Below are 21,158 nucleotides of genomic sequence, written 5' to 3' on the forward strand. Positions count from 1 at the left end.
TGTGGCTGAGCAGGGAAATGAAACCACTGTCTGTCCACTGCATCCTGTCAGCTCTTTTAGTCTTATGTTCTTTTTCAAAAGATGTGGAGGGGGGGGGGAGGCATCCCCTTCTGCGCACAGATCAGGCATGTGTATATCAGTGGAAAACAGCCCTATTATATTACTCAACCATTGCCATGGAGCCAGCCAGCAATAAATCACAATTAATAAAGTTAATTCTTTATTAGAAGAAACAAGGCCTGCTCAAGGGTGCCAGGCCTAATGAGCACAGCAGCTCTTCTCAGTAGGTCATGCTCCTATGAGGCAGCTGTGGAGCCTGAAAATCCCCATCTTCCCACAGCTGCCTAAATATCCTCCTCCCCCTGGTCATTCTCAAGCAGTCTGAAACTACACCGATGTGCCTGTCTCTGCTTCTCCCTCTTCACACCTCTTCTGGTCCTGGGAGACATGGGGTGAGGGGAGCTGGTCACAGCAGGAGGGGGAGATACCTTGGCTTCTTCACTAGCCTGACTCATCTCTGCCTCTTGGCCTCCCTCTTCTCCTGCTTCCACCTCTGCTCTCTGCTCCCCCTGCTCACTAAACCCCATTACCTCTTTAGTTTCCAACACCTCCCTCTCCCAGGCTTTTCCCTCTTCTCTCTCTGATCATTCATCGTTGTCTCACCACCAATCCCTGGGCCTTCATCCCTTGGGGGTTCCCCAGCTGAGGCCTCCCACCATTCCTCTGTTCCATTGTATACTTATCAGACCAACAGATTGTACCCGAAGACCTTCCTTTGAAACTAATGGCATTCTATAAGTTTGTGTTAACATTTTCCAACATGCTACATGGGCATTAGTAATTTGCTGTTAGCTTTTCAAAAGACTGCACACATCTAGCCCCTTTATCTGTCCTTAAGTGTCATCACTTAGATTTGTGCACTTGCATGAAGCTAATTTGTGCCAGCAAAGCCTTAATGGCTCCTAGGTGTTAGATTGCAGTAGACCTTCAGAAGTCTAATGAATGTCATTAAAAAAATAAAGGCATGGTTAAGTGGTCCACAAGGATGGGTAAATAGAGGGAAATATGTCAGGTCTGCAGACTTTCAGGGACCATCAGGAAACTGATTTGAAACCAGTGGTATTTCAGAGCCGTATACTTAAGGATTCTAATTTGCATATGTCCATATAAAAAACCAACGGGGTTGGGTAGAAAACACACTGAGAGCAAGATGAAGAAGTTAGAGGACTGCCAAAACAACAAAAAGTTGAGAAATCCCCGGTTCATTAAAATCAAATCTTTCTATGAAAAATACAGTGCAAGTCAGAACCTCATTTTGTTGTATATGGGGGTCTAAATCATAAAGAATTCATCAAAACATAGGCAATGGGTTTTTTTCTCCTGCATTTCTGAAGAAATTTTAGCCCTGGATTAGGCAAATGCATGCCTTGCAAGGGGGTGAGGAATTTTGGTTGTAGTAACAGCCTTTCTCCACTGTGGGTAGACACTGTGCCCAAAATGTCTCACTTTGAGGAAGGACCCGCTTGACCCTTCCTCAAAGTCTAGAAAGGAGGAGAAGATGGAAGGGATAACAGAGATCCTTGCTTCTGTGGTGACCACAGGAGGACTGGTTACCAAATGAATGGACTGCATAGAAAGCTACAGGGTCTGCCCACTACAAGGCAAGGTGAGGCAACAGCCTTGGGTGACAGGATCCACTTAGTCAGCAGAGCCCAATATAGATCTTTCTTACCTCACCTTTTCCTGATGTTGATCTTCACTTCCCCCTTCTTTCCTGTTGGGGAGAAGGCACACCATTTTGTGGTTCACCTCAGGTGCCAAAATGTCTTGGACGGACCCTGACCCTATGGGTACATGAAGTGGTTCTGTTCCTACTTTCTCTTGGATGCCTGGAGGTCTGGGAGCAGGGGCAATAGATACTATCTCCACTCTTCTGCTGAATTCTGGATGTTTCCTCAAAAGGTCTTGGGTCTCTGTCACATGAATTCTAGCTTATGCTTTCCTGGTGCAGTACTTTCCCATCAAACTACTATCCAAATATCACATTGCAGAAGTCTCATTTCTTTGTCATTTTTAATATACACAGTTCTTGATGTAGCACCCAGCTTCACAAACAGCAGCATTGAGTAAATGTCTTTCTCCTCCATACTTACTGAGTTGCAAAACCATTCTTTTCCACCATTACAGATAATACATAACAGCTAGGTTGTGTAAAATGTGTTCTCATATAGACCATTCTGCCTATAAAAATGCAATTCCTGGAAAGGAAGGCAATCTTTTCACGAGACATAACATTGTCATTTACCTCTATTTACAATAGTCTTCTTCAAGTGTTTCCAGAGTGAAGTGGCAACCCTAGTACAAGCAGGGCTTTGAGGCTGTGCATTGAGTTTTTAGCCCCTCAGTTTCCATGACTTTTCCCAGCCCATCACGGGATAAGGATGACTTTTGTATGCATGAAGGCTCCCTGCATACTTGAGAACCGTGGCCTAAAGATTCAGCCCTCAGTAACAAGGAAACCCTTTGTTTCATCCTGAAACAGATGCACATTCGTACTATCAAGCAATGAGTCAGGTAAACTTCAGCTTAGAGCCAAAGCATCCCTACCATGCATAGAGGCCATTGTGGGTAGGGCAATGGCATGCATATAACCTGGGCAGGGTGATCACTCCGTGGCAGAGTACATGCACTGCATGCAGAAGGTCCCCAGATCCATCCCTGGTGTTACCAGGCAGGACTCTGGAAACCTGCTGCCAGTCGGTGCAAACAATACTGAACTAGATGGACCAATGGCCTAACTCGGTGTAAGGCAGCTTCCTACGTGCTATGGGTGTGCATCAATCTTTCATGCACTCCTGCAACCAGCCAGAACCATGGGAATATTGAAATCTCAGAATACAGTGTAATCACAGTACTCCGAAAATATTCTAACAATAGTTGAGTTTCCTAAGATCTTCGATGGATGGCCAGGGTGCTACTTTTGTGTTTTAGGATTTTACTATGCAGTAAAGTCCTAAAGCATGTGCTTGGTCTGTGATGGTGACTGTTTTGGCAGAGATGTTGATCCACGCCTGAGGAGAAAGGCCTTGCCACCAGTTTGGCAAGTATGGGTGAAATTCAAAAAACTGAGAAAATTATTGTTGTTATTTTTTGATGCTATTTTATATTTTACTTTGCATTCTGTTGCTGCAGCTACCTTAAGCACAATTTGGTAAAAGCTGCAAAACATAAGAAATAAATAATTTGTCTTAGCTCTGGTTCTGTGCTTTGATATTTTACACACACACACATTTTTATGATTGTTAAGTTTTAAAAGAACTTAATCAGGAACTTTTAGCTCTCCCCAGGCCAGACTCCCTCCCCAGCCACACAGAGCTATTGGCTTCATGTCCTGCTTGAATGTGTCTTTTAATTCTGATCGTACCTCTTGCTTCCCTGAATGGAGGATAGAGTTGAAAGTAGCCTATTGTACAAGACTGAAATTTAAATTTGTTGCTCCACCCACTTTTGTCTTTGGCATGTGGCCCTTGGAAGTTTTCCCTAAATGGAATGTGGCCCCACTGGCGGAGGAAGAGGGGGAAGAGGGGGAGCGCACAGTCCCCGACAGCATGATCCCGGTGGGGTGCCACGCCCCCAGGACACACGCCAGCCCCGCCCCCACTTGCTCTCCACCCCCCAGGGCCGGAGCATGAAGCTCTGCCACTGTGTGGCCCTCAGTCTGAAAAAGGTTTCCCACCCCTGTTTTAAACCATTTATTGTTGATTAATCATTATTGTTATTATTAGTTATTAAATTTGTATACCGCCTTTCATCCGAAGATCGCAGGGCAGTCCACAACATAAAGATAAAAATGAGAGCACAAAAGTACATAATAAAACCAAAACCAAAACAATGCTTGTGAACCACCTTGGGGAATCTATGAATCCCAGTGGTGGGATATAAATGAAATAAATTACCCCATAAAAAACCTGCTTCCTCCCCTCCTTGTTTCGACCTTTAAAATAAAGCTTGCTAACACTGCTCTGGTTTGTGCAGGTCTTTCTTGTTTTAAAAATCCATTATCTTTCCTTCCCTCTCCTTTCCCCTCTATAGCTTCCCTTGTGGTTTAAACTATAAAGGTAATTCTCTTAGCCTTGCTTTGACTTTTAAGAATAAAACAAAAATGACTTGACAGCTGTCTCATCATACATGTTGCCCTTTGCTTGCCTGTAGCATGAAAATGTGGAGTCATGTCTCTTGTGTTTCTTATCTTTACCAACACTTAAGGTCTCTCCAGGATCTCTCCAGACAGACTGATATTCCTTATGGCACCGTCCTGGACTCCGCGGTCTATGAGCACGTTCGGGTGAAAGGGATGAATCCGTTCGAGAAGAACAACATGTATTCGAAACTGTGGCAGATGATTAACCGAAGTAACGGGTCAGAGAATAACGTGCAAGAATCCCAAGCAGGCATTCAAAAGGTAAGGGCAGCGGCCGGCCTTTTTCCTTGACAAATGGAAACTCTCTTCCTGCTTGATACTTTTGCAAAGGGTGTTTAGCTTCTGCTGTTTGTAGAATGGGAACATAAAAAACAATGATCGTGTACCGATTCTGGCAGGCAGCTCATATAGTCTGTTCCTACCTAACAAAGGAAATCGAGCACTTCATTTCCTTCATTATTATTTTTGAAATGGAAAGTTTAAAAACCTCATTCTTCTCTCAAAGAGTGAAACACTTCCCCTTTTTAGTGTGCATATATTTACTTATCTGTTTTGCTCCACAAATAAGGAAGAAAAAGGTCATTCACCATAGGATAAGAACCAGTGGTTTTTGCTCAGAGAAGCAGATTCTTCTTACTCAGTAGGAAGAACAATGTTGTAATATTGCAGCTGGGTGTTGTGCTTTGTAACCTGGAAGGGAACAAATGAGATGGAGAATATCAAAATGTCTGGCTCTGCTCCAGAGCTTTTGGACAAAGGCCTTTGGGTACAACCTAGCAAAAGTCAGTCATCCTTAAGTCATGCTAAAACCCTCATAATTCAGGTTGCAATGGTGACTCCATTTTCCTGAGAGTAAGTTCCATTGAATTTGGACTTACCTCTGAGAAGAACAAGATTACAATATGGCTGTTGGATGCTTGATTTATAATACTTTATATAATACTCTGGATTATGTTTTATAGTTAAAATATGAGTATTTGTCTATTCAGCTCAAAACCCATCCTGCTCCCTAATTTGGTTATAGGTTTCTGCAGTTCTGTCAAAACTCACAGATTTCCCCCTCCCCCAATGCTCTTGACTTCTTTCCATATTGAAATTCATGTCCTAGAATATTTGATTCATTCTTGATGTTACGAGATTTGATAGAAGTTCAGAAAGGGGAAGCTGGAAACAGAGAAGAAGGAAAAGAGAGGCTGCTCTGAAGCCCTGGCCTTCCATGGATCTCTTGATAACAAAAGAACAGCAAGAGGCAGAGGAGGACTTTCTAGTATCTTTAAAGGAGTCACAGCCCTGTTCGTTATTAATATAGCCCCATCAGGCAAGGTCCACCAGAGACTCAACCATAAAACAGAGGAAAGGGAGAAGAGTACCAAAACACACTAGCAAGACATGTCATGGAATACGTTTGATGTCAACATTTTTAAAGGATGGGAAAGAAAAAGACAGAGTGTAACTGACCAGGGGGAAAGTAGTGTTTGGTAGAGATGTTTCTGTATACGTTTGCAGGTCTTCTTGTAATATTCCTGATGGAATGGGGGAGAACATGGTTGATTTCCCCCCCCTTCTGGGGATCCAGTGCAATGGAATGGTTAGATTATGACCTGGGAGACCAGAGTTTGAATCTGCACTCAGCCATGAAGTTCATGGGCACCCTTCAAGCAGTCACTGTCTCTCAATGTTACCTGCCTCATAGGGTTGTTGTGAGAATAAAATGGAGAAGGGAGAACCTTGAGGAAAGGTGAGATATAAATGTGATAAATATAAATGGGTTTCTGAAAAGAAATAGGAGCCATTGAAACATCAAGCAAGGATATGCACTGACTGTTATCCTTTAGCTAAGACAAAGAACCAGTGTACCATGGTAGCAGGTACAGGAATCCCTCCCCTGTTACGTGTGATCAAGTTGCACGTGACCATATATGTCATACCCAGAAAAGACAGGGAAGAGCTGGCAAGTCCTTGTGGCTCGCAAAGAGGCCCTCCCTGCAGTCCAAAGAAGACATCCCTGCAGTGCCATCGGTGAGGGCAGAGGAAGCCTCAAAGAATCCTTAGGCACAGTGAGGCTTTGCTCAGGCTGCTCAGCCTTCCCAGCTAACAGCTGACCCACAGGGTAGCACAAGCGCCACAGCCACTTTCTCATGCATCTGCCAGCTTCCAGCCAGCCCCAGAGCTACAAATCCAGATATTTTGGTCTGGATTGGGGAGAGAGCAGGAGAGAGAGCTGCGACAGGGGAAAAATGGGCATTGAGAGGCTTTATAGAGGTTACTCCCCTCTTACCCGAATTTCGCTTATGGACACAGGGTCCCAGAACGTAACCCCTGCATATGTGGGGGGATACTTGTAATTCTAAGTTATTCTAAGTTACTCTTATATGGTTTCCTGAAGACATGGCATTTGGCTATCTTTACCTAAGTTGATTCATTTTGCTTAGCTATGCTTTCTAAGATTAACAAGTGACAACACCAGAGAGCCAAGATTAAGCATACCTAGGGTGGCCATATGTCCTGCATTACAGAGGACATTCCCCTGTTTGTCAGAGGAAAGCCATTTATTTGAAGCACTCCATTCTCTGAAGGGCTTTCCAGTTCAGCTCTGGTTAAAGAGAAAGAATCATTAGAAGTTGGAGCAGGAGGGCTTTGAAGTAGCCCATCAACAGCTGGCACCTGAACACTAGACTGAGCAGATCATGGCCACAGTCTAACAACAACAACAACAACAACAACAACAACAACACATTACTTATACCCCACCCATCTGTCTGGGTTGAGATGCCATGCATTTCTATCTAAAGTATACTAATATTTTAAAATTTGCATGTATGCATCTAAAGTAGACCATGCAAATTTCATGCAAATCTGTGTGCCCTTTCTGTCCTCTTTTTTGTTGGCGCACAGCTGGCTACTCTAAACATAGCTGTCAGAACTAGTGGAGGGGGTAGTCTGCTGCATCATAACAGCCCCTGAGACACCCTCCAAGGGATCGTGGGATTGTGCCTTAAATTAGTTAATTGAAATCAACAAGACTTAAGTTAATCACAATTAACCTTTCACGCTGATTTCAATGAAACCTAATTCTGAATAACTTAGCCTGGATCCACCCCTCTGTTGTTGCTATTATCATTCTTTGCTGTGCCTTTTGACATCCATCTGTTCCAAATGCCCTTGACCCCATTATATGCCTCTATATAGGGTACAGATGTACAGTGGCCCAGTTTACAGATTTTGGATTTTTACCTCAGTCATTCTGCTGTTAAAAAATCCTTTTCCCAACTGCAGAGGGGGAAGAGGAATCATTATGTGCTTGAATAATACCGCAGTGCATTTAACTCGGTATACAAAATATTTAGCCAGTAGGAAAACTGTGAATTACTGTCAAGTGAAATAAAGCTCTTGGATTCTGCAATAAAAGAAGCTTGTCTTTGTCTCTCAAACCCACGACATTAATATTCAGACTTCTATGCAGATACAACAAACTACAGCAGAATTGTTTAGCCCTGGGCTTTTCTTTCCCTGCTTTTTCTTATTTTTATTTTATTTATTTGCTGTCGGATTATACTTTGGCTCTGTTAGTTAACCTGCTTGCATTGACAGGAGAGGGCATCAGTTAAATAATACCACCAATGCTGCTCTAATACAGCTGCTCTGCTAAGGTGTCACAAAATTGTCTCCCCTAGAGCTTAATTTGATGGATCTCTGTTTTGTTTTTTGTTGTTTTTCCAATGCTAATGTAACAATGGAATGGTGTGATGGAAATTGTCACAAAACTATACATATGAGAACATATTGACTCTCAAAAGGCCAAAGTCATTGGGGCAGCCTTCCCCAACCTGGTGCCCTCCATGTTTTACACTACAACTCCCATTATCCCTGACTCGTGACCAAACTTGTTGGGGTGATGGAAGTTGTAATCCACAACATCAGGTTGACAGTGTTAAACAAAATCATCACCAAGAAGTTGGATTGTACTTGTCGGCATCTGTCTGTCTTAAGAGACAATGGAGTGTTCCTTCAGGGGTGAATTCAAACCACTGAAGAATGACAGCACCTGCTATGGCTGCAGACACCCGTAACTCATAACTGCTGCTTCCCATGTTGTTTTTGCTACATTAGGAGCACCAAAGTGACCTCTCTGGAGTGCAGGTCTGGGCAGTGTGTATGGAGGTCCTGGGCTGTGCAGATGCCAAGACCCCCCTCTGGCACAGAGCCAATTCGTTTGTTACCCATGCTCAGGCCATTACCTCACCAAGAAGCTGGCCCTGGCTATTCCAGCAATTGAATCCTTATCAGATCCAGGAATTAGAAGGGACTCAGGCGTGCAGCCTAACCACACACACCCCAACTCACAACAGTATATTTGCAAGCTTGTATGTATTACAAAGAAACATATTTTTTAAAGGCCATTTCTATTGTTAGACAGCAAAAGAGCTTTGATAAACACACTGTGAAAAGACTTGGGTTGTGACCCATTTGCAAATTATCTACTCCTGTCCAGTCTGGGATTTTAAGGAGCAGGGACCGCTGAACAACTCTGGGTTGAATGACTGTGGGTGGATTTTCTTCAGCTGCTTTGTAGCAGATAGTTAACCTGCTTTCAGAATAATACCTGAGCCTGACTCACCCATGAAAGCTTGATAGCAATGGCAGGGACGATGCCTAATCCCCTGTCAGCTTTCCCAGTAGTCACATTTAGTATCTTACAACCTGTCAACACATCAGGGGGTGTCTTGGAAAAGCTGATGCCTAAAAGCCTTGTTGCAAATAGTGTTTGGTTTGTTATCAACCAGCTAGAAGAATAGCCAGCTTGTGTGTGTGGTGGTGGTGGTGGGGGAGTTATAATCCTCACTGTTTATTTTATTTTTTACATCTAGAGTGTTCTTTCGGAAGAAAATACTTTCAAATCCTCTACATAATCTTGTTGGTCTCTAGTAATTTTCAACCTAACCAGCAATGCTGTCTTATTTCTCTCCATATTTTATCATTTGCAAAATATGTATATTGCTCCTTCAAATGAAATTCTAACTAAATTGTAAAAGTTAAAAAAGTTTGCAGATATCTTTTTTTTTATTTTGCATATCTGCCTGGCTGCATCAAAAGGAGCAGTGAGAGAGCTAGGCGAAACTTCCTTCAGCAGCCAGATGCTATTAAAAATATTGTTTATTTCCCTCTTCTCTTCTCTTCCTGCCCCTTTCCCCTTTTGTATCATGCCTTGTAAACCATTAGCAACAAAGAAAGCTGCCATACATATCAAATCATTATTCCATCTAACTTAGTACAGTGGTACCTTGGGTTACAGACGCTTCAGGTTACAGACGCTTCAGGTTACAGACTCTGCTAACCCAGAAATAGTACCTATAGTACCTCGGGTTAAAAACTTTGCTTCAGGATGAGAACAGAAATCGCGTGCTGGTGGCGTGGCGGCAGTGGGAGGCCCCATTAGCTAAAGTGGTACCTCAGGTTAAGAACAGTTTCAGGTTAAGAACGGACCTCCAGAATGAATTAAGTTAAGAGCCAGTGTGGCATAGTAGTTAAGTGTGGTAGACTCGTAATCTGGGAAATCGGGTTCGTGTCTCCGCTCCTCCACATGCAGCTGCTGGGTGAACTTGGGCTAGTCACACTTCTTTGAAGTCTCTCAGCCCCACTCACCTCACAGAGTGTTTGTTGTGGGGGAGGAAGGGAAAGGAGAATGTTAGCTGCTTTGAGACTCCTTTGGGTAGTGATAAAGCGGGATATCAAATCCAAATTACTCTTCTTCTTCTTCTTCTTCTTCTTCTTCTTCTTCTTCTTCTTCTTCTTCTTCTTCTTCTTCAGTTCTTAACCTGAGGTACCACTGTATTGTCTAGACTGACTGGCAGTGGCTCTCCAAGGTTTCAAGCAGGATTCTCTCTCAGCCGAACTTGACTATGCTGGTGACTGAACCTGGGACTTTTTCCATGCAAAACAAATGCTGTAGTAAACTACAGTCTTTAGCCTGCTTCAAACTAATGTGAGTCACCTTGAGTGACATTTAAAGGGTGGAGAGATGCTCTATTCAGACATTCAAGCAACAAGGGAAGTAGGAATGTGCATCCTGCATGCACCACCCAAATCCCCCCCCCCCCTGTAAGTGGGAAGGTGTGAAGTGAGCTTCTAAATATGTTTGGATGGATGCACTTTGAAGACTCTGCCTGTAATCAGGATCCTGATTGCACAGAGGCTTCAAGCTGAATTAGTCCAAAAGCACTTAGAAGCTCCCTTCAGAGCATCCCTCACAGTGATGTCCTGTGGAGATGGGGTGTTTGAGGGCAAGGTTTGTACACACAACCCCACTCCAGTAGCTCATTTTGAATGTCAGAAGAGAAAGGGAAGGATGAATGGATGGATGGATCTAGACACACAGGAGGTTACTGACCACTGTTTCATTCCCCTTTGGTTGCTGCTTCAACTCCTCAGAATGTTTTTCATTTTTCTTCCTTGCTTATACTGTCTTCGGCCTCTTCTGCCCTTACTGCCTTTTCACCTTGTTGACTGTAGAGGCCCATGTAGTTTGCTCATCACAGGGGTAGCTTTGGAGTGCTGTCTTCGTAAATCCCGCAGAGTCACCAAAATCAAAGAGATTAAATGGCACTGAGAGCCAAAGAGGTCAAGGACTGTGAAGACCTAAAGAACAGGAATGGTGCAGATAAAAACAGCATTTTAGATGTAACTATTGGTGTGAGTTTAGGGGGTCAGCCTCAGTGAAACCCTGGGCCCTTTCCTAAAACTTGTGATCCTGTATCTGCAAAGGTAGGATGTAGAAGAGGAAGCCTGCCAAACAAGGGAATGGCTTGGGCTGGCTAGTTAAGTACCACAATTTAGCATATGAAAAGAAGGTCTCTTTGCCATAGAAATAAATGGATGAGCCTTTCCCCCAACCCCCTCACCTGGATGGTACTCAGGAGAACAATAGCTTTTTCTTGTTTGAGGAAGCTGGAAGCTAGAGACAGAAACATGTCTTGTTGTGTGCTGGATCCCTGTGACTAATGTAGGAGCGATACTTGGGGGGTGGGGTGGGGGGATAATGCTGTTGTCCCTTCCGTCCTTTGCTTAGGTTGTATATAAGTGTAAATAAAACCATATATCCTAAAGCACCACAGACTTCCCTGACCTCCTTTCCAAGGAAACTGAGCTCTGTGTAGGCACAGGCACCCCTGGAATTTATCCCCACTTGGAGTTGAATTTATCCCCACTTGGAGTTTGGGGTGGCGCATAAGAATATACTTGTGACATCTGTTCAGCATCAGTGCATACTATGAGAACGGTGTTTTTCAACAAACATGAAATGTGGCTTATTGTTTTGACTCTCCTCTAGACATCCATATTCAAGTGTTTGGCATCTTTCAGAATTCGATCATGAAGTGTTGACCCATTTTTTCTCCTCTTATCACTTCCATCCTAGTAAATGAATGTTAATAGCAATTATGGATGTGAATGTGATAACTTGAAATTTTACTATGTGGTGGCTGTTTCGGAAGAGCACCACATTATGCTAAAACAATAGGTGAAAGCACCATTTTATTATGATGTTCAAAAGTGATTGCAGAAAATGGGTTTTTCCACTTCTAATGAGTGAGGTCTGTTGTCACAAGAGATAGTTTCGAAGTGTTTTATGAACAGTGAACGCCTTTGTTATTTGTATGTTGGAAAATAGCCCTGCGATGCAAAGAGTTATCAGAGTGATGAAAATATCCCTATGAACAGAAAACAAAACTACTGTATTCACATTCACCCAGAGGAAAAAGACACACTTAAATATAGGGAGAAATGAAAGGGATCTATATTGGTGTCACAAGCGAAATTAGGGCATGTGCTATCTAAAGGTGGGCCAGTTTTTAAAATACCACTTCCACCCCTTGAATTTGAGATGCTGCCAAATGGCAAGAGAGATGAGAGGGGAGAAGAGCACTCCCAAGGCTACTGCCATTTAATGACGGTGCAGTTTTATGCGATGATGTCAGGGGCGCCGTTGACATTCCCGCTGGGATGACCTTGATGAGAAAAGAAGCATATTTCAGTAAGAGCTTGTTGGGTGAGTGGAAATAACAGCATACATTCCAGGAATGGTGCCAGCTTTAGAAAGGTTATGTTTTTGCTTTAGAAATTCAGGAACTGCTGTTTAAAAATGTAAGCGATACTGTATGCACATTTCCACAATACCCCAATGGATTGCAGAGATTTTCTGACATTTTTTAAAAAAACAACACACACCCCACCAAATCCCAGTACTAAAAGGCTAACAAATAAAGGCCAAACTTGACATGATGAAACACACATTACCTGAGGATGCAAGTTTGTTGTGGGTTTGGGGATACTGTTAATAGGACACATGGGAGCACAGTTTTCTTCATCCTGTAGTGTATGCAGAAGGGCAGTTGATCATTTCCTCCGGATGAAATTCTCACCCTGCCGAAGCTACTATTAATCCTGAAGGTGGCAGGGGCCAAGAAAGCCCACATTTGTTCCGGTCGAAGTTTTGCTTATGGGGCTAATCACTGTTCCGAGATGGGAATTCATAGAGGAAATGGCAGGGGAGGAAAGAGTTAATCTCCACCACCACCCCTTCCATGTGCACCATGTTCCTTAAGAAAATCAAGGACTCCTGTGTCTACTATTAACAGTACAGAGAAAAACAAAGGCGACTGCATTTAGCAGCATGTTTAGTGCTTGCCAAGGTTTGCCAAGAGCTATGCAAGGGCAACATGATCCAACACAGAGTTAAGGGACTTGACAATACAAGCTGCAGTTCTGCAGCTGTAGCTAACTACCGTAAATCTAACCTTATGAGCTGCATGGGTGGAAGAGCTCTTTGGAACCATATGCAAATCTCTCTGGGCTACCTGGAGGCAGAAAACATAACAAAACCCTCCCGCAGGGAATCAATTTACCATTGTGCACCAGTTAGCCATTTATTAGTCTGTTTGTCTCAGACTAACCCCACCCCCTACAAAATTTAGATTTGGGCAATATAGTAGAGAGAGGAAAGGGTGGATATTATGTCAAACAGTTTGGCAGTGACAAGTGCATCAGAAAGGATGCAACTGTCTGCTTTGATGTGCAGCCCCTTGCTGGAAAACAATGCCTTACAGTGAAATCCTGTGCATATATCTACTGAACAGAAGGCAGGGTCGGCCCATGACATTCTGCTGCACGAAGGGCTTCTTTGCAGTGGCACCCCAGTTATGAAATTCTCTTGCTTGAGAAGTGCAAGTGGTGCCAACAGTGTTGATATTTGGGAACCAAGTAAAAACCCACCTGTTTGCACCCTGTTCTTTTCAGGCTGCCAGTACTAGTTTCTGCTGTGGTACCAAGTTTGCTAGCTACCTAAGATGTTGTAGGGTTGATCATGCAGTTGATTCTTCTGTTGACCTTAGGTTTATTTTTATCTCTTTTGCTGTCTGGAGTTGCTTTAATTGAGTTAATTGTAGCCTGCCCAGAGATTGTACAATAAAGAGCAGGATAAAAATACTACACATAAACAAATAAATAGACACAAACCAGCAAATGCTGCCCTGCCTACTCCCCACCACCACTCATAGTGCACCCACCTGCTGCTTCTGCACGTGATCCTGCTCCTTCTACAGCTTTTGTCACAGTGGTGGCAGTGTGAATGCTGCTGCAAGGGACATCTTGCCCCCAAACTCCTCACTTGAAGGAAGGACTCTCCCTGTGGCGTAGGGTCCTTGGAACAAAGCACTGGGATGAGAGGCAAGATGATATTATTTATTTATTCATTCATTCATACATACATACCCCGCTGTAATGGGTATGAGTTACTCGTGCGTAAACTGATGCCTTTCTCGGTTAATTTGCCTTGTTAAAACTTTCTGACTGCACAGCCCCTTCTCATGGTGGCTGCCTCAGTCACTGGCAGAATCCATCAGTGGGCGTTTCTTGAACCTCTTCCAACATAAAAGTTGTTTGACACCCAGTCTCCTCCTCCTCTCACTGCGCGGGAGTCTTCTGCGCAGTGAAGGCGTGGGTAGCGGAGGACCTGGGCTCTCCTCACTGATGTCCAGTGAAGAGTCCTGGAGCCCTCTCTCCAATTCCCCCGTCTGCCCTCCCCTTTATCCCTGGTGTTGCGCTGATTGGCTTCCCCCTCTACTGAGCTGTTTCTCCCCCTGCTGCTGGGTCCTTCGCCAGCACCATCTGGGAGCCTCCCCTTCACCTCTCGCTCCGATGTCAGTTCCCTGACACCCGCCCATCTGGCTGGGCTTCCCCAGCCACTCTGGGTGGCTTCCAACAAAATATTAAAATACAGTAATGCATCAAACATTAAAAGCTTCCCTAAACAGGGCTGCCTTCAGATGTCTTCTAAAAGTCTGATACAGTGGTTCCTCAGGTTACATACGCTTCAGGTTACAGACTCCGCTAACTCAGAAATAGTGCTTCAGGTTAAGAACTTTGCTTCAGGATGAGAACAGAAATCGTGCTCCGGTGGCGTAGCGGCAGCAGGAGGCCCCACTAGCTAAAGTGGTGCTTCAGGTTAAGAACAATTTCAGGTTAAGAACAGACCTCCGGAACAAATTAAGTACTTAACCCGAGGTACCACTGTAGTTGTTTTTCTCTTTGACATCTGGTGGGAGGGCGTTCCACAGGGTGGGTGCCAAGAAGGCCCTCTGCCTGGTTCCCTGTAACTTGGCTTCTCGCAGTGAGGGAACCGCCAGAAGGCCCTTGGCGCTGGACCTCAGTGTCCGGGTAGAACGATGGGGGTGGAGATGCTCCTTCAGATATACTGGACCAAGGCCGTTTAGCTCCATAGTGCCTTAGGAGTAATGCCATCCTCTTTCCTGCAACTGCAAAATCATCAACATCATTGAATCAAGGAATTAATAGAGTTGAACAATTCTTACTGTCAGAAAATTCTTCCTGATGTTTAGTTGGAATCTCCTTTCCTTGTACTTTGAATGGAGCAGCAGAAAGCAAGCTTGCTCCATCTTCCATGTGACAGCCCTTCAGATATTTGAAGAGAGCTATCATATCACTTCTCAGTCTTCTCTTCAGGCTAAGCATCATCACAACAACAGCAGCAATAACAAAACACTTTTGTTCAACTTTGAACAGTTTTGTTAAACTTTGCCACAGTGACAAAGCAGCAGCAGTGCTCCCCGGCAGCAGTCGTTGGCAGGCGTTCCTAGGTCCCACACTCTCTTAGGGTGGGCAGGCAGATAGCTGCTGCAAGGGATGGACTGGTCCATGAGTTTGCAGGCAGTCCACATGATGGCAGCATGCAGGTAGAAGAACGTCAGCTGTCATTCCTGCCAATCTGCCACCTGAGCCAAAGAGCTCACATTGGCTTGTGGAAGAACCAGTCTTTATGGAGGATAAGGCTATCAATTGCTACTAGTCACAATAGCTATCTCTACCCCCTACTGTGGGAGACATTATGTCTATGAAGCGCAAGAGTGGAGAGTGTTGTGCTCAAGCTCTGCTTGTGGGTGTCCCATGAGCATATGTTTGGCCATTGTGAGGACAGAGGGGCCTCTGGCCTGATCCAGCAAGAATTCCAATGAATTCAATGGGACTTCCTCAAGTGTGTGCTTATAGTGTTGCAACCTTCCTATTGCCAAGCATGGTGCTGCTTCTTCACATAGCCTTCTTCATTCCAATTCACTGCATGAAGCAATAATTTCATGCTGCAATGTGGGCCGTTTAAATCGAGAATTCTGTCATTGATAAACATGTCCTAACAGAAATTTCTGCCAGGGATGATAGAAGCCATTTTATTTCCATGACCACTTGAGCTATCCCTTGAAAGCAGGTTTCACTGAGATGCTCTTTATAACCACTGCTGAACCACAGCAGTAATGAAATTTAATGCTGAGTTACCAGTGAAAAGTGTGAAAGCTACTGTGGTCCATTTCTGCCATAAATCTGCTGCTAAATTCTAAGCCCCACCACCCCACCACACAGAAGTGTCATCATATTGCACTTACATTATAAGAGTGTAGCTAAGGAACAGAAAGATGCTTTTTGTGACTGGGTAGCATGATAATTGCTGAACTGGAGAACAGACGTTACATGCCTCCAAAAATTGCTGAACTGGAGAACAGAAGTTACATGCCTCTGATACCAGTTGCTGTAAATTACAGGAAGGGAGAGTGCTGTTGCCCTCCTGTCCATCTTGTAGACTTCCCACAGGCATCTGGTCAGCCATTGTGAGAACAGACTGTTGGACTGCCTGGGTCATTGGCCTGATCCAGCAGTCCCCTCTTCTGTTCTTAAGTTAGAGGATGCTATTGCAATTGCTCAGATAGTCATACTGTCTTCCTAATTCAACCAGAAGTTCTATACTAGTTGGTTGTATTATGAGTTTGTGGCTGCCAGATCCCCCTAAATTCCTGGGTCCAGTAGCTGTTAGAATTTAATCGAGGTTTGGTGAGTTAAACAGTATGCCAGACTCCTAATCCCTGAACTCACCTTCCTGTATTCAGAAAACTGCCTGGGAGATGAGCCATTTTTTAAAAAGGGAATGTGATGGCCCATTAAGAACTCCTTGGAGATGGGGCTTTGTGCCAGATGGCAAGGGGGTGGGGCTTCTCCTCCAGTTTCTACAGTGTTAGCTAGGAGACAAAACTAGAGTTTACTTCCCTCCAGACTGGAGAGAGAGTCAGGTTTGGCAACCCTAGTGAGGTGTTACTTCCTTCTGATTATATGTGACCTTTCTATCCTGCACATTTAGCTCCCTGGCCCAGAGTTCCATTGTTAAAAGTAGTATTTCTTTTAAGGCTGATGAGTAATGCCAATGTTCACTCCAGTTTTCATTTTGACTATGTATGTACGTCAGGACACTGAGTAACAGTGTTGGACAGGATGTCCTTGTGACTGCTATTAGAGGCAGGCCTGTTGCCATTCATTTTAAGCTGATGAAAAAATTGAAGGCACATTGAAGGCACAGTGGAACCATAAGCCTTTGAGAAACAGCAGGTCTAAATGCAAGGATTCTGGCATGTTGTCACTTGACCTTGTTTATTAAACAGTTGTATTAAATTTATTTGGACCATGATCCATACACACAGACTCCTAGAGATCAATAGAGGTCTTCCCTCTGTTTGACCAGTCTTTTAAAGCCTGGAGTAATTTGCAAACCATGACTCAACAGAAGAGAAGGTGGGGCAGATTACTAAGTAGGAGTAAACTATTGGCCCCCTGTTGTAAGTAAAGGCCAGTCTGCAGTTATCAGCATGTGCATGGCTGATGATGGGGAGGGAAAGCAGGCTCCTAAACCATCCTGTGGAATGTGGTCCCAACATATTTAATACTTTTACTAAAGAAATTGCTATAGATTGCATGGATTTCTACTTCAAAAATGTGGTGGCTTTATAAATCAATTTCCTTCTAATAGTTGATATATAGTGGGGGGAATGTCTGAAAAAGTGTGTCTGAGAGTATCTTATCTGGGCTGCAATCACACTTTATTTCCTTCACAGCCTGCAGAAGAAGGAGGTCGAGATTAACATCAGGCCTTTCTCAGCTTGATGCCAAAGCATTGGTGGGAGGGAATAGTTTATTGCTTCTTCAGCTTCTACTTTCCTACTACGGGATGGTTGATTGGTGTATGTAAGTTCCTCCCTATCCCCCCAGGAATGCTTTTTAATCAAAGCAAACATACTGTGTGTATTCTATGGAGTATAGCATGGAGTGGCACATAAATAACTGGCAATATATCAAGAAGACTACAAAATACAATGCATCCATAATACAAGCAACAGATAAGCCTCTGTATAATACAAGCCTCTGTACTGCTACCAAGGGGCTTTGGCCTGGACATAAATTAGTGGGCCTGGGCTGTTCACGACCGTGTCCGTAAGATGGAATGTCTTTGCAGTTGTATTTGTAAGTATGTTGTACACATGAATAAAAATAATGCACAGCACCACAGTTTTCTCATATACACACAGTCTCTCATACTTATATGAGGCCAGAAGCCAGATTGCTAGTGGGAAGCTATGTGTTGCTTGTGTGGGGAAAGCCCCCTCCACAGTACCTCATTGCACCAATGGGAGTGGGAAGGATTCTGTTAAGATACAGGCAACAGGGCAGGTTCTAGGCCAGAAGACCTGTGTGAGTGTGAGCAGGAGCACCAGCTAGCAAGGCATGGGCAACAGGATGTATAAGCAGGATGTGAGCTAAGAGCTTTCCATATGGATATGCAACAGTAACTGGACTCCTGCTGCCTCATTTATTTGTGGGGCTCTAGAAGGCTCTGATCTCCTTTGGAGAAGGTGCCATTGCTGGTATCCAGTTCCAGAGCAGCCCTGATTGATGGGAGGCCTCAGGCTGCCAAATGGTTCAGAACCCATTGTCAACTCTGCCTTTGAGGTGTGGAGATAACTGTGAAGGATCTTGAGATGATGTGCATGTGGGGTCCCCCAGTGTTAGTCTCGGTGGGTATGGTGTCTTGATTATGGCAACCACAATCTGCAGGTTAGACTAACGTAATGTAAATTATTCTTGGTAACATCTGATATCTGAGTTTCCAGGACAAGTGAGGGGAACCTCAGGACCAGAGGCGGAAAATGCGGCCTTCCAGGCCTTTCTGTCTGGCTCTTGAAAGTCTCCCAGACCACATTCCTCATTGGTCCTGCTTTGCTCTTTTTGCCTGGCTGGAATTCTGTCCTTGAACCCTGATAATGTTCTTGCTTGTCTGGATAGAAGATAGAAAAGGATGTGTTGAGTGTGTGCAGAAACCAGCCTACTGTACAAAGGTTAAACATTTGCATTCAGCGCTCCACCCACTTTTGCTTCCAGCCCCACCCACCACAGCCTTTGGGACTTTACCCAGAAAAAAGGAGACCCTGAGGCTGAAAAGTTTTCCCACCTTCATCTAGGATGACAGCTGAAATGCCAAAAGATTTCTGTGAGAGTGAATGTGCCCCATAAAGGAAAACAGAACTTCATGAACAGTTCCACCTCCTTCTGAACATGCCACACTACCCTCCATTGCTTACATCTGTTCTGGTTTCTGTTTCCCAAATCAAACAAGTTCATTGGGATGGAAGTCATAGAACTGAGCAGAGTAGCAAGCCTTCTCCCAACTGAAATCAAGTGTCAGCAGGTAGGATGGCATTATACCTTCGCATGCACCAAAAAGGGAATTGGACCATAAGAATTTTTACGCGTGGCCTTTCTTCTTGAGTGAGCTGTAAGGCAAAACTGGGGACCTGTTGGGACATAAAATATGGCAAAACATATATAAGAACAAATAAAAGCGCTTACAGAAAAGATGTATGGCACAGCCTGCCAAAATGAAGAACATAGATCACATAATGGATATAAAATGTGTCACATGGTGTAATAAACATCTGCTTGGATATAAATTTCACCAGGTTTGATAGATAAAGCATGCTGAAATTGGTATAGAGCAGGCGTCATGTAACTGATGGCATAATACAATACATTCTGATCCCAACATCCATCACTAAGGGTATGTTTGATAGAAGAAGGCTCAATTCCAGGAAGCCATATTATCTATTGTTGAGATACTTGTTTTGCCTCTGGTTTACAGCCAGAGATAGAAACAGACATTCCAACGCAGCATCATAACGACTGGTTTTGAGATATCTCCATACAGACACTGTGATACCAAAGGCCTCACAAAGCTACCAGATTTAAGCCACTGTGCACTGAAAAGGACAGGACAGAGGAAGCTGCCTTATACTAAGCCAGACCCTGGGTCCACCTAGCCACATTGACCGGCTGTGGATCACCAAAGTTTCAGGCAGGGGACTATCCTAGCCCTAGCTGGAGAAGCCAGGAATTGAACTTGGTATCTTTTGCATGCAAAGCAGATGCTCGGTCAGTGATCCACAGCCTTTTTGTCAATAGTTGCTTTCTAGGATCAGGGTCTGGAAGATGCTTACTGAAATGGGGAACAGGTCTTGGCCTGTACAGGTGACATCTGGTTTCCAATGAGTTATTTCAGTCATGCCCTATTGCCACCTCACAACAATACCATATTATAGTTATTGAGTGCTCTGGCCATAGGAAGAGGTCACACAATGTGCTAGGAACATAGGAAGCTGCCTTTTAACATATCAGATCCATTGGTCCATCTAACTCAATATTGTCTGCACTGACCAGCAGTGGCTCTCTAAGGTTTAAGACAGAGGACATTCACAGCCTTACCTGAAGGTGCCAAGAATTAAACCAGGGACTTTTTGCATGCAAAGCGGATCTACAGGTAAGCCTGGGAATGCCCTTTGCCTGAAACCCTGGAGAGTATGAATGTCACAGGTTTAATCTCTGGTATCTCCTGTTGAAATGATCAGGCAGCAAGCAGTCAGAAAGACCTCTGTCTGAGAGCTTGGAGAGCTACTGCCAGGTAGAGCAGACAATATTTACTGAGCTAGATGGTCTCATTTGGAAGGAACAGCCTAGCTCCATCACTGGCTAGGAGACCAGCAGCTTCGGGGAGACTGGACCTTAACCTCCTTGCAAGAATATGCATGTGTGGAATGTTTATCAAAATTCTATTTCTGTGAGGTTTGGGAGCTTTTTTTATTTAGTGCATTTAAAAGAAAACACACGAGCCACTTAGCTACAGAGAGATATAGGGGGACATAAATCTAATAAACAGAATAAATAAAATGTTAAGCTCTAGTGTAGAAGCCATCAGAAGTTCCTATGAAATTGCAACCCACTGCCCTGATAGCTTGAGTCCTCCTTCTGAAGGCCAGAAAAACAGGCAGCAGGAGTGAGCAGTGAGGAGGCACCACTGGCTTCCTATCAGCAGTGTTGCTGCACGTACTGAGAGGAGGGAGGCAGTGGGAAGTCCCCCACACACACCTGGTAAGCACAACAATGGCACTGCTGGAAGACCAGGTGTGCAATGACATCCCTGCCTACCAGCCACTGCTGAAAGACAGTCAAACTGCCTGAGGTTTGAATAGCTCTGGGAAACTTCTGAAGGTCACAAGTACTTCTGGACACTAAACTGAAACTG

General features: G+C 44.1%; 1 protein-coding gene across 7 annotated transcripts in view; it reads left to right on the forward strand.

Annotated features, from left to right (window-relative positions):
• GRID2 (glutamate ionotropic receptor delta type subunit 2) overlaps window positions 1-21,158 on the forward strand; it is an 818,982-nt gene that overhangs the window by 689,354 nt on the left and 108,470 nt on the right. For all 7 annotated transcript variants that reach the window (XR_014515533.1, XR_014515534.1, XM_083458633.1 and 4 more), the window contains exon 13: window positions 4,267-4,462. Coding sequence is in view for 5 of the 7 variants with exons in the window: in XM_083458633.1 (XP_083314759.1) it covers window positions 4,267-4,462 (196 nt within the window). In the remaining 2 variants the exon portion in view is untranslated. The remainder of the gene's footprint in view (window positions 1-4,266; window positions 4,463-21,158) is intronic.

Source organism: Podarcis liolepis (assembly GCF_965112155.1).
Source record: "Podarcis liolepis genome assembly, chromosome: 9".
NCBI lineage: Eukaryota > Metazoa > Chordata > Lepidosauria > Squamata > Lacertidae > Podarcis > Podarcis liolepis.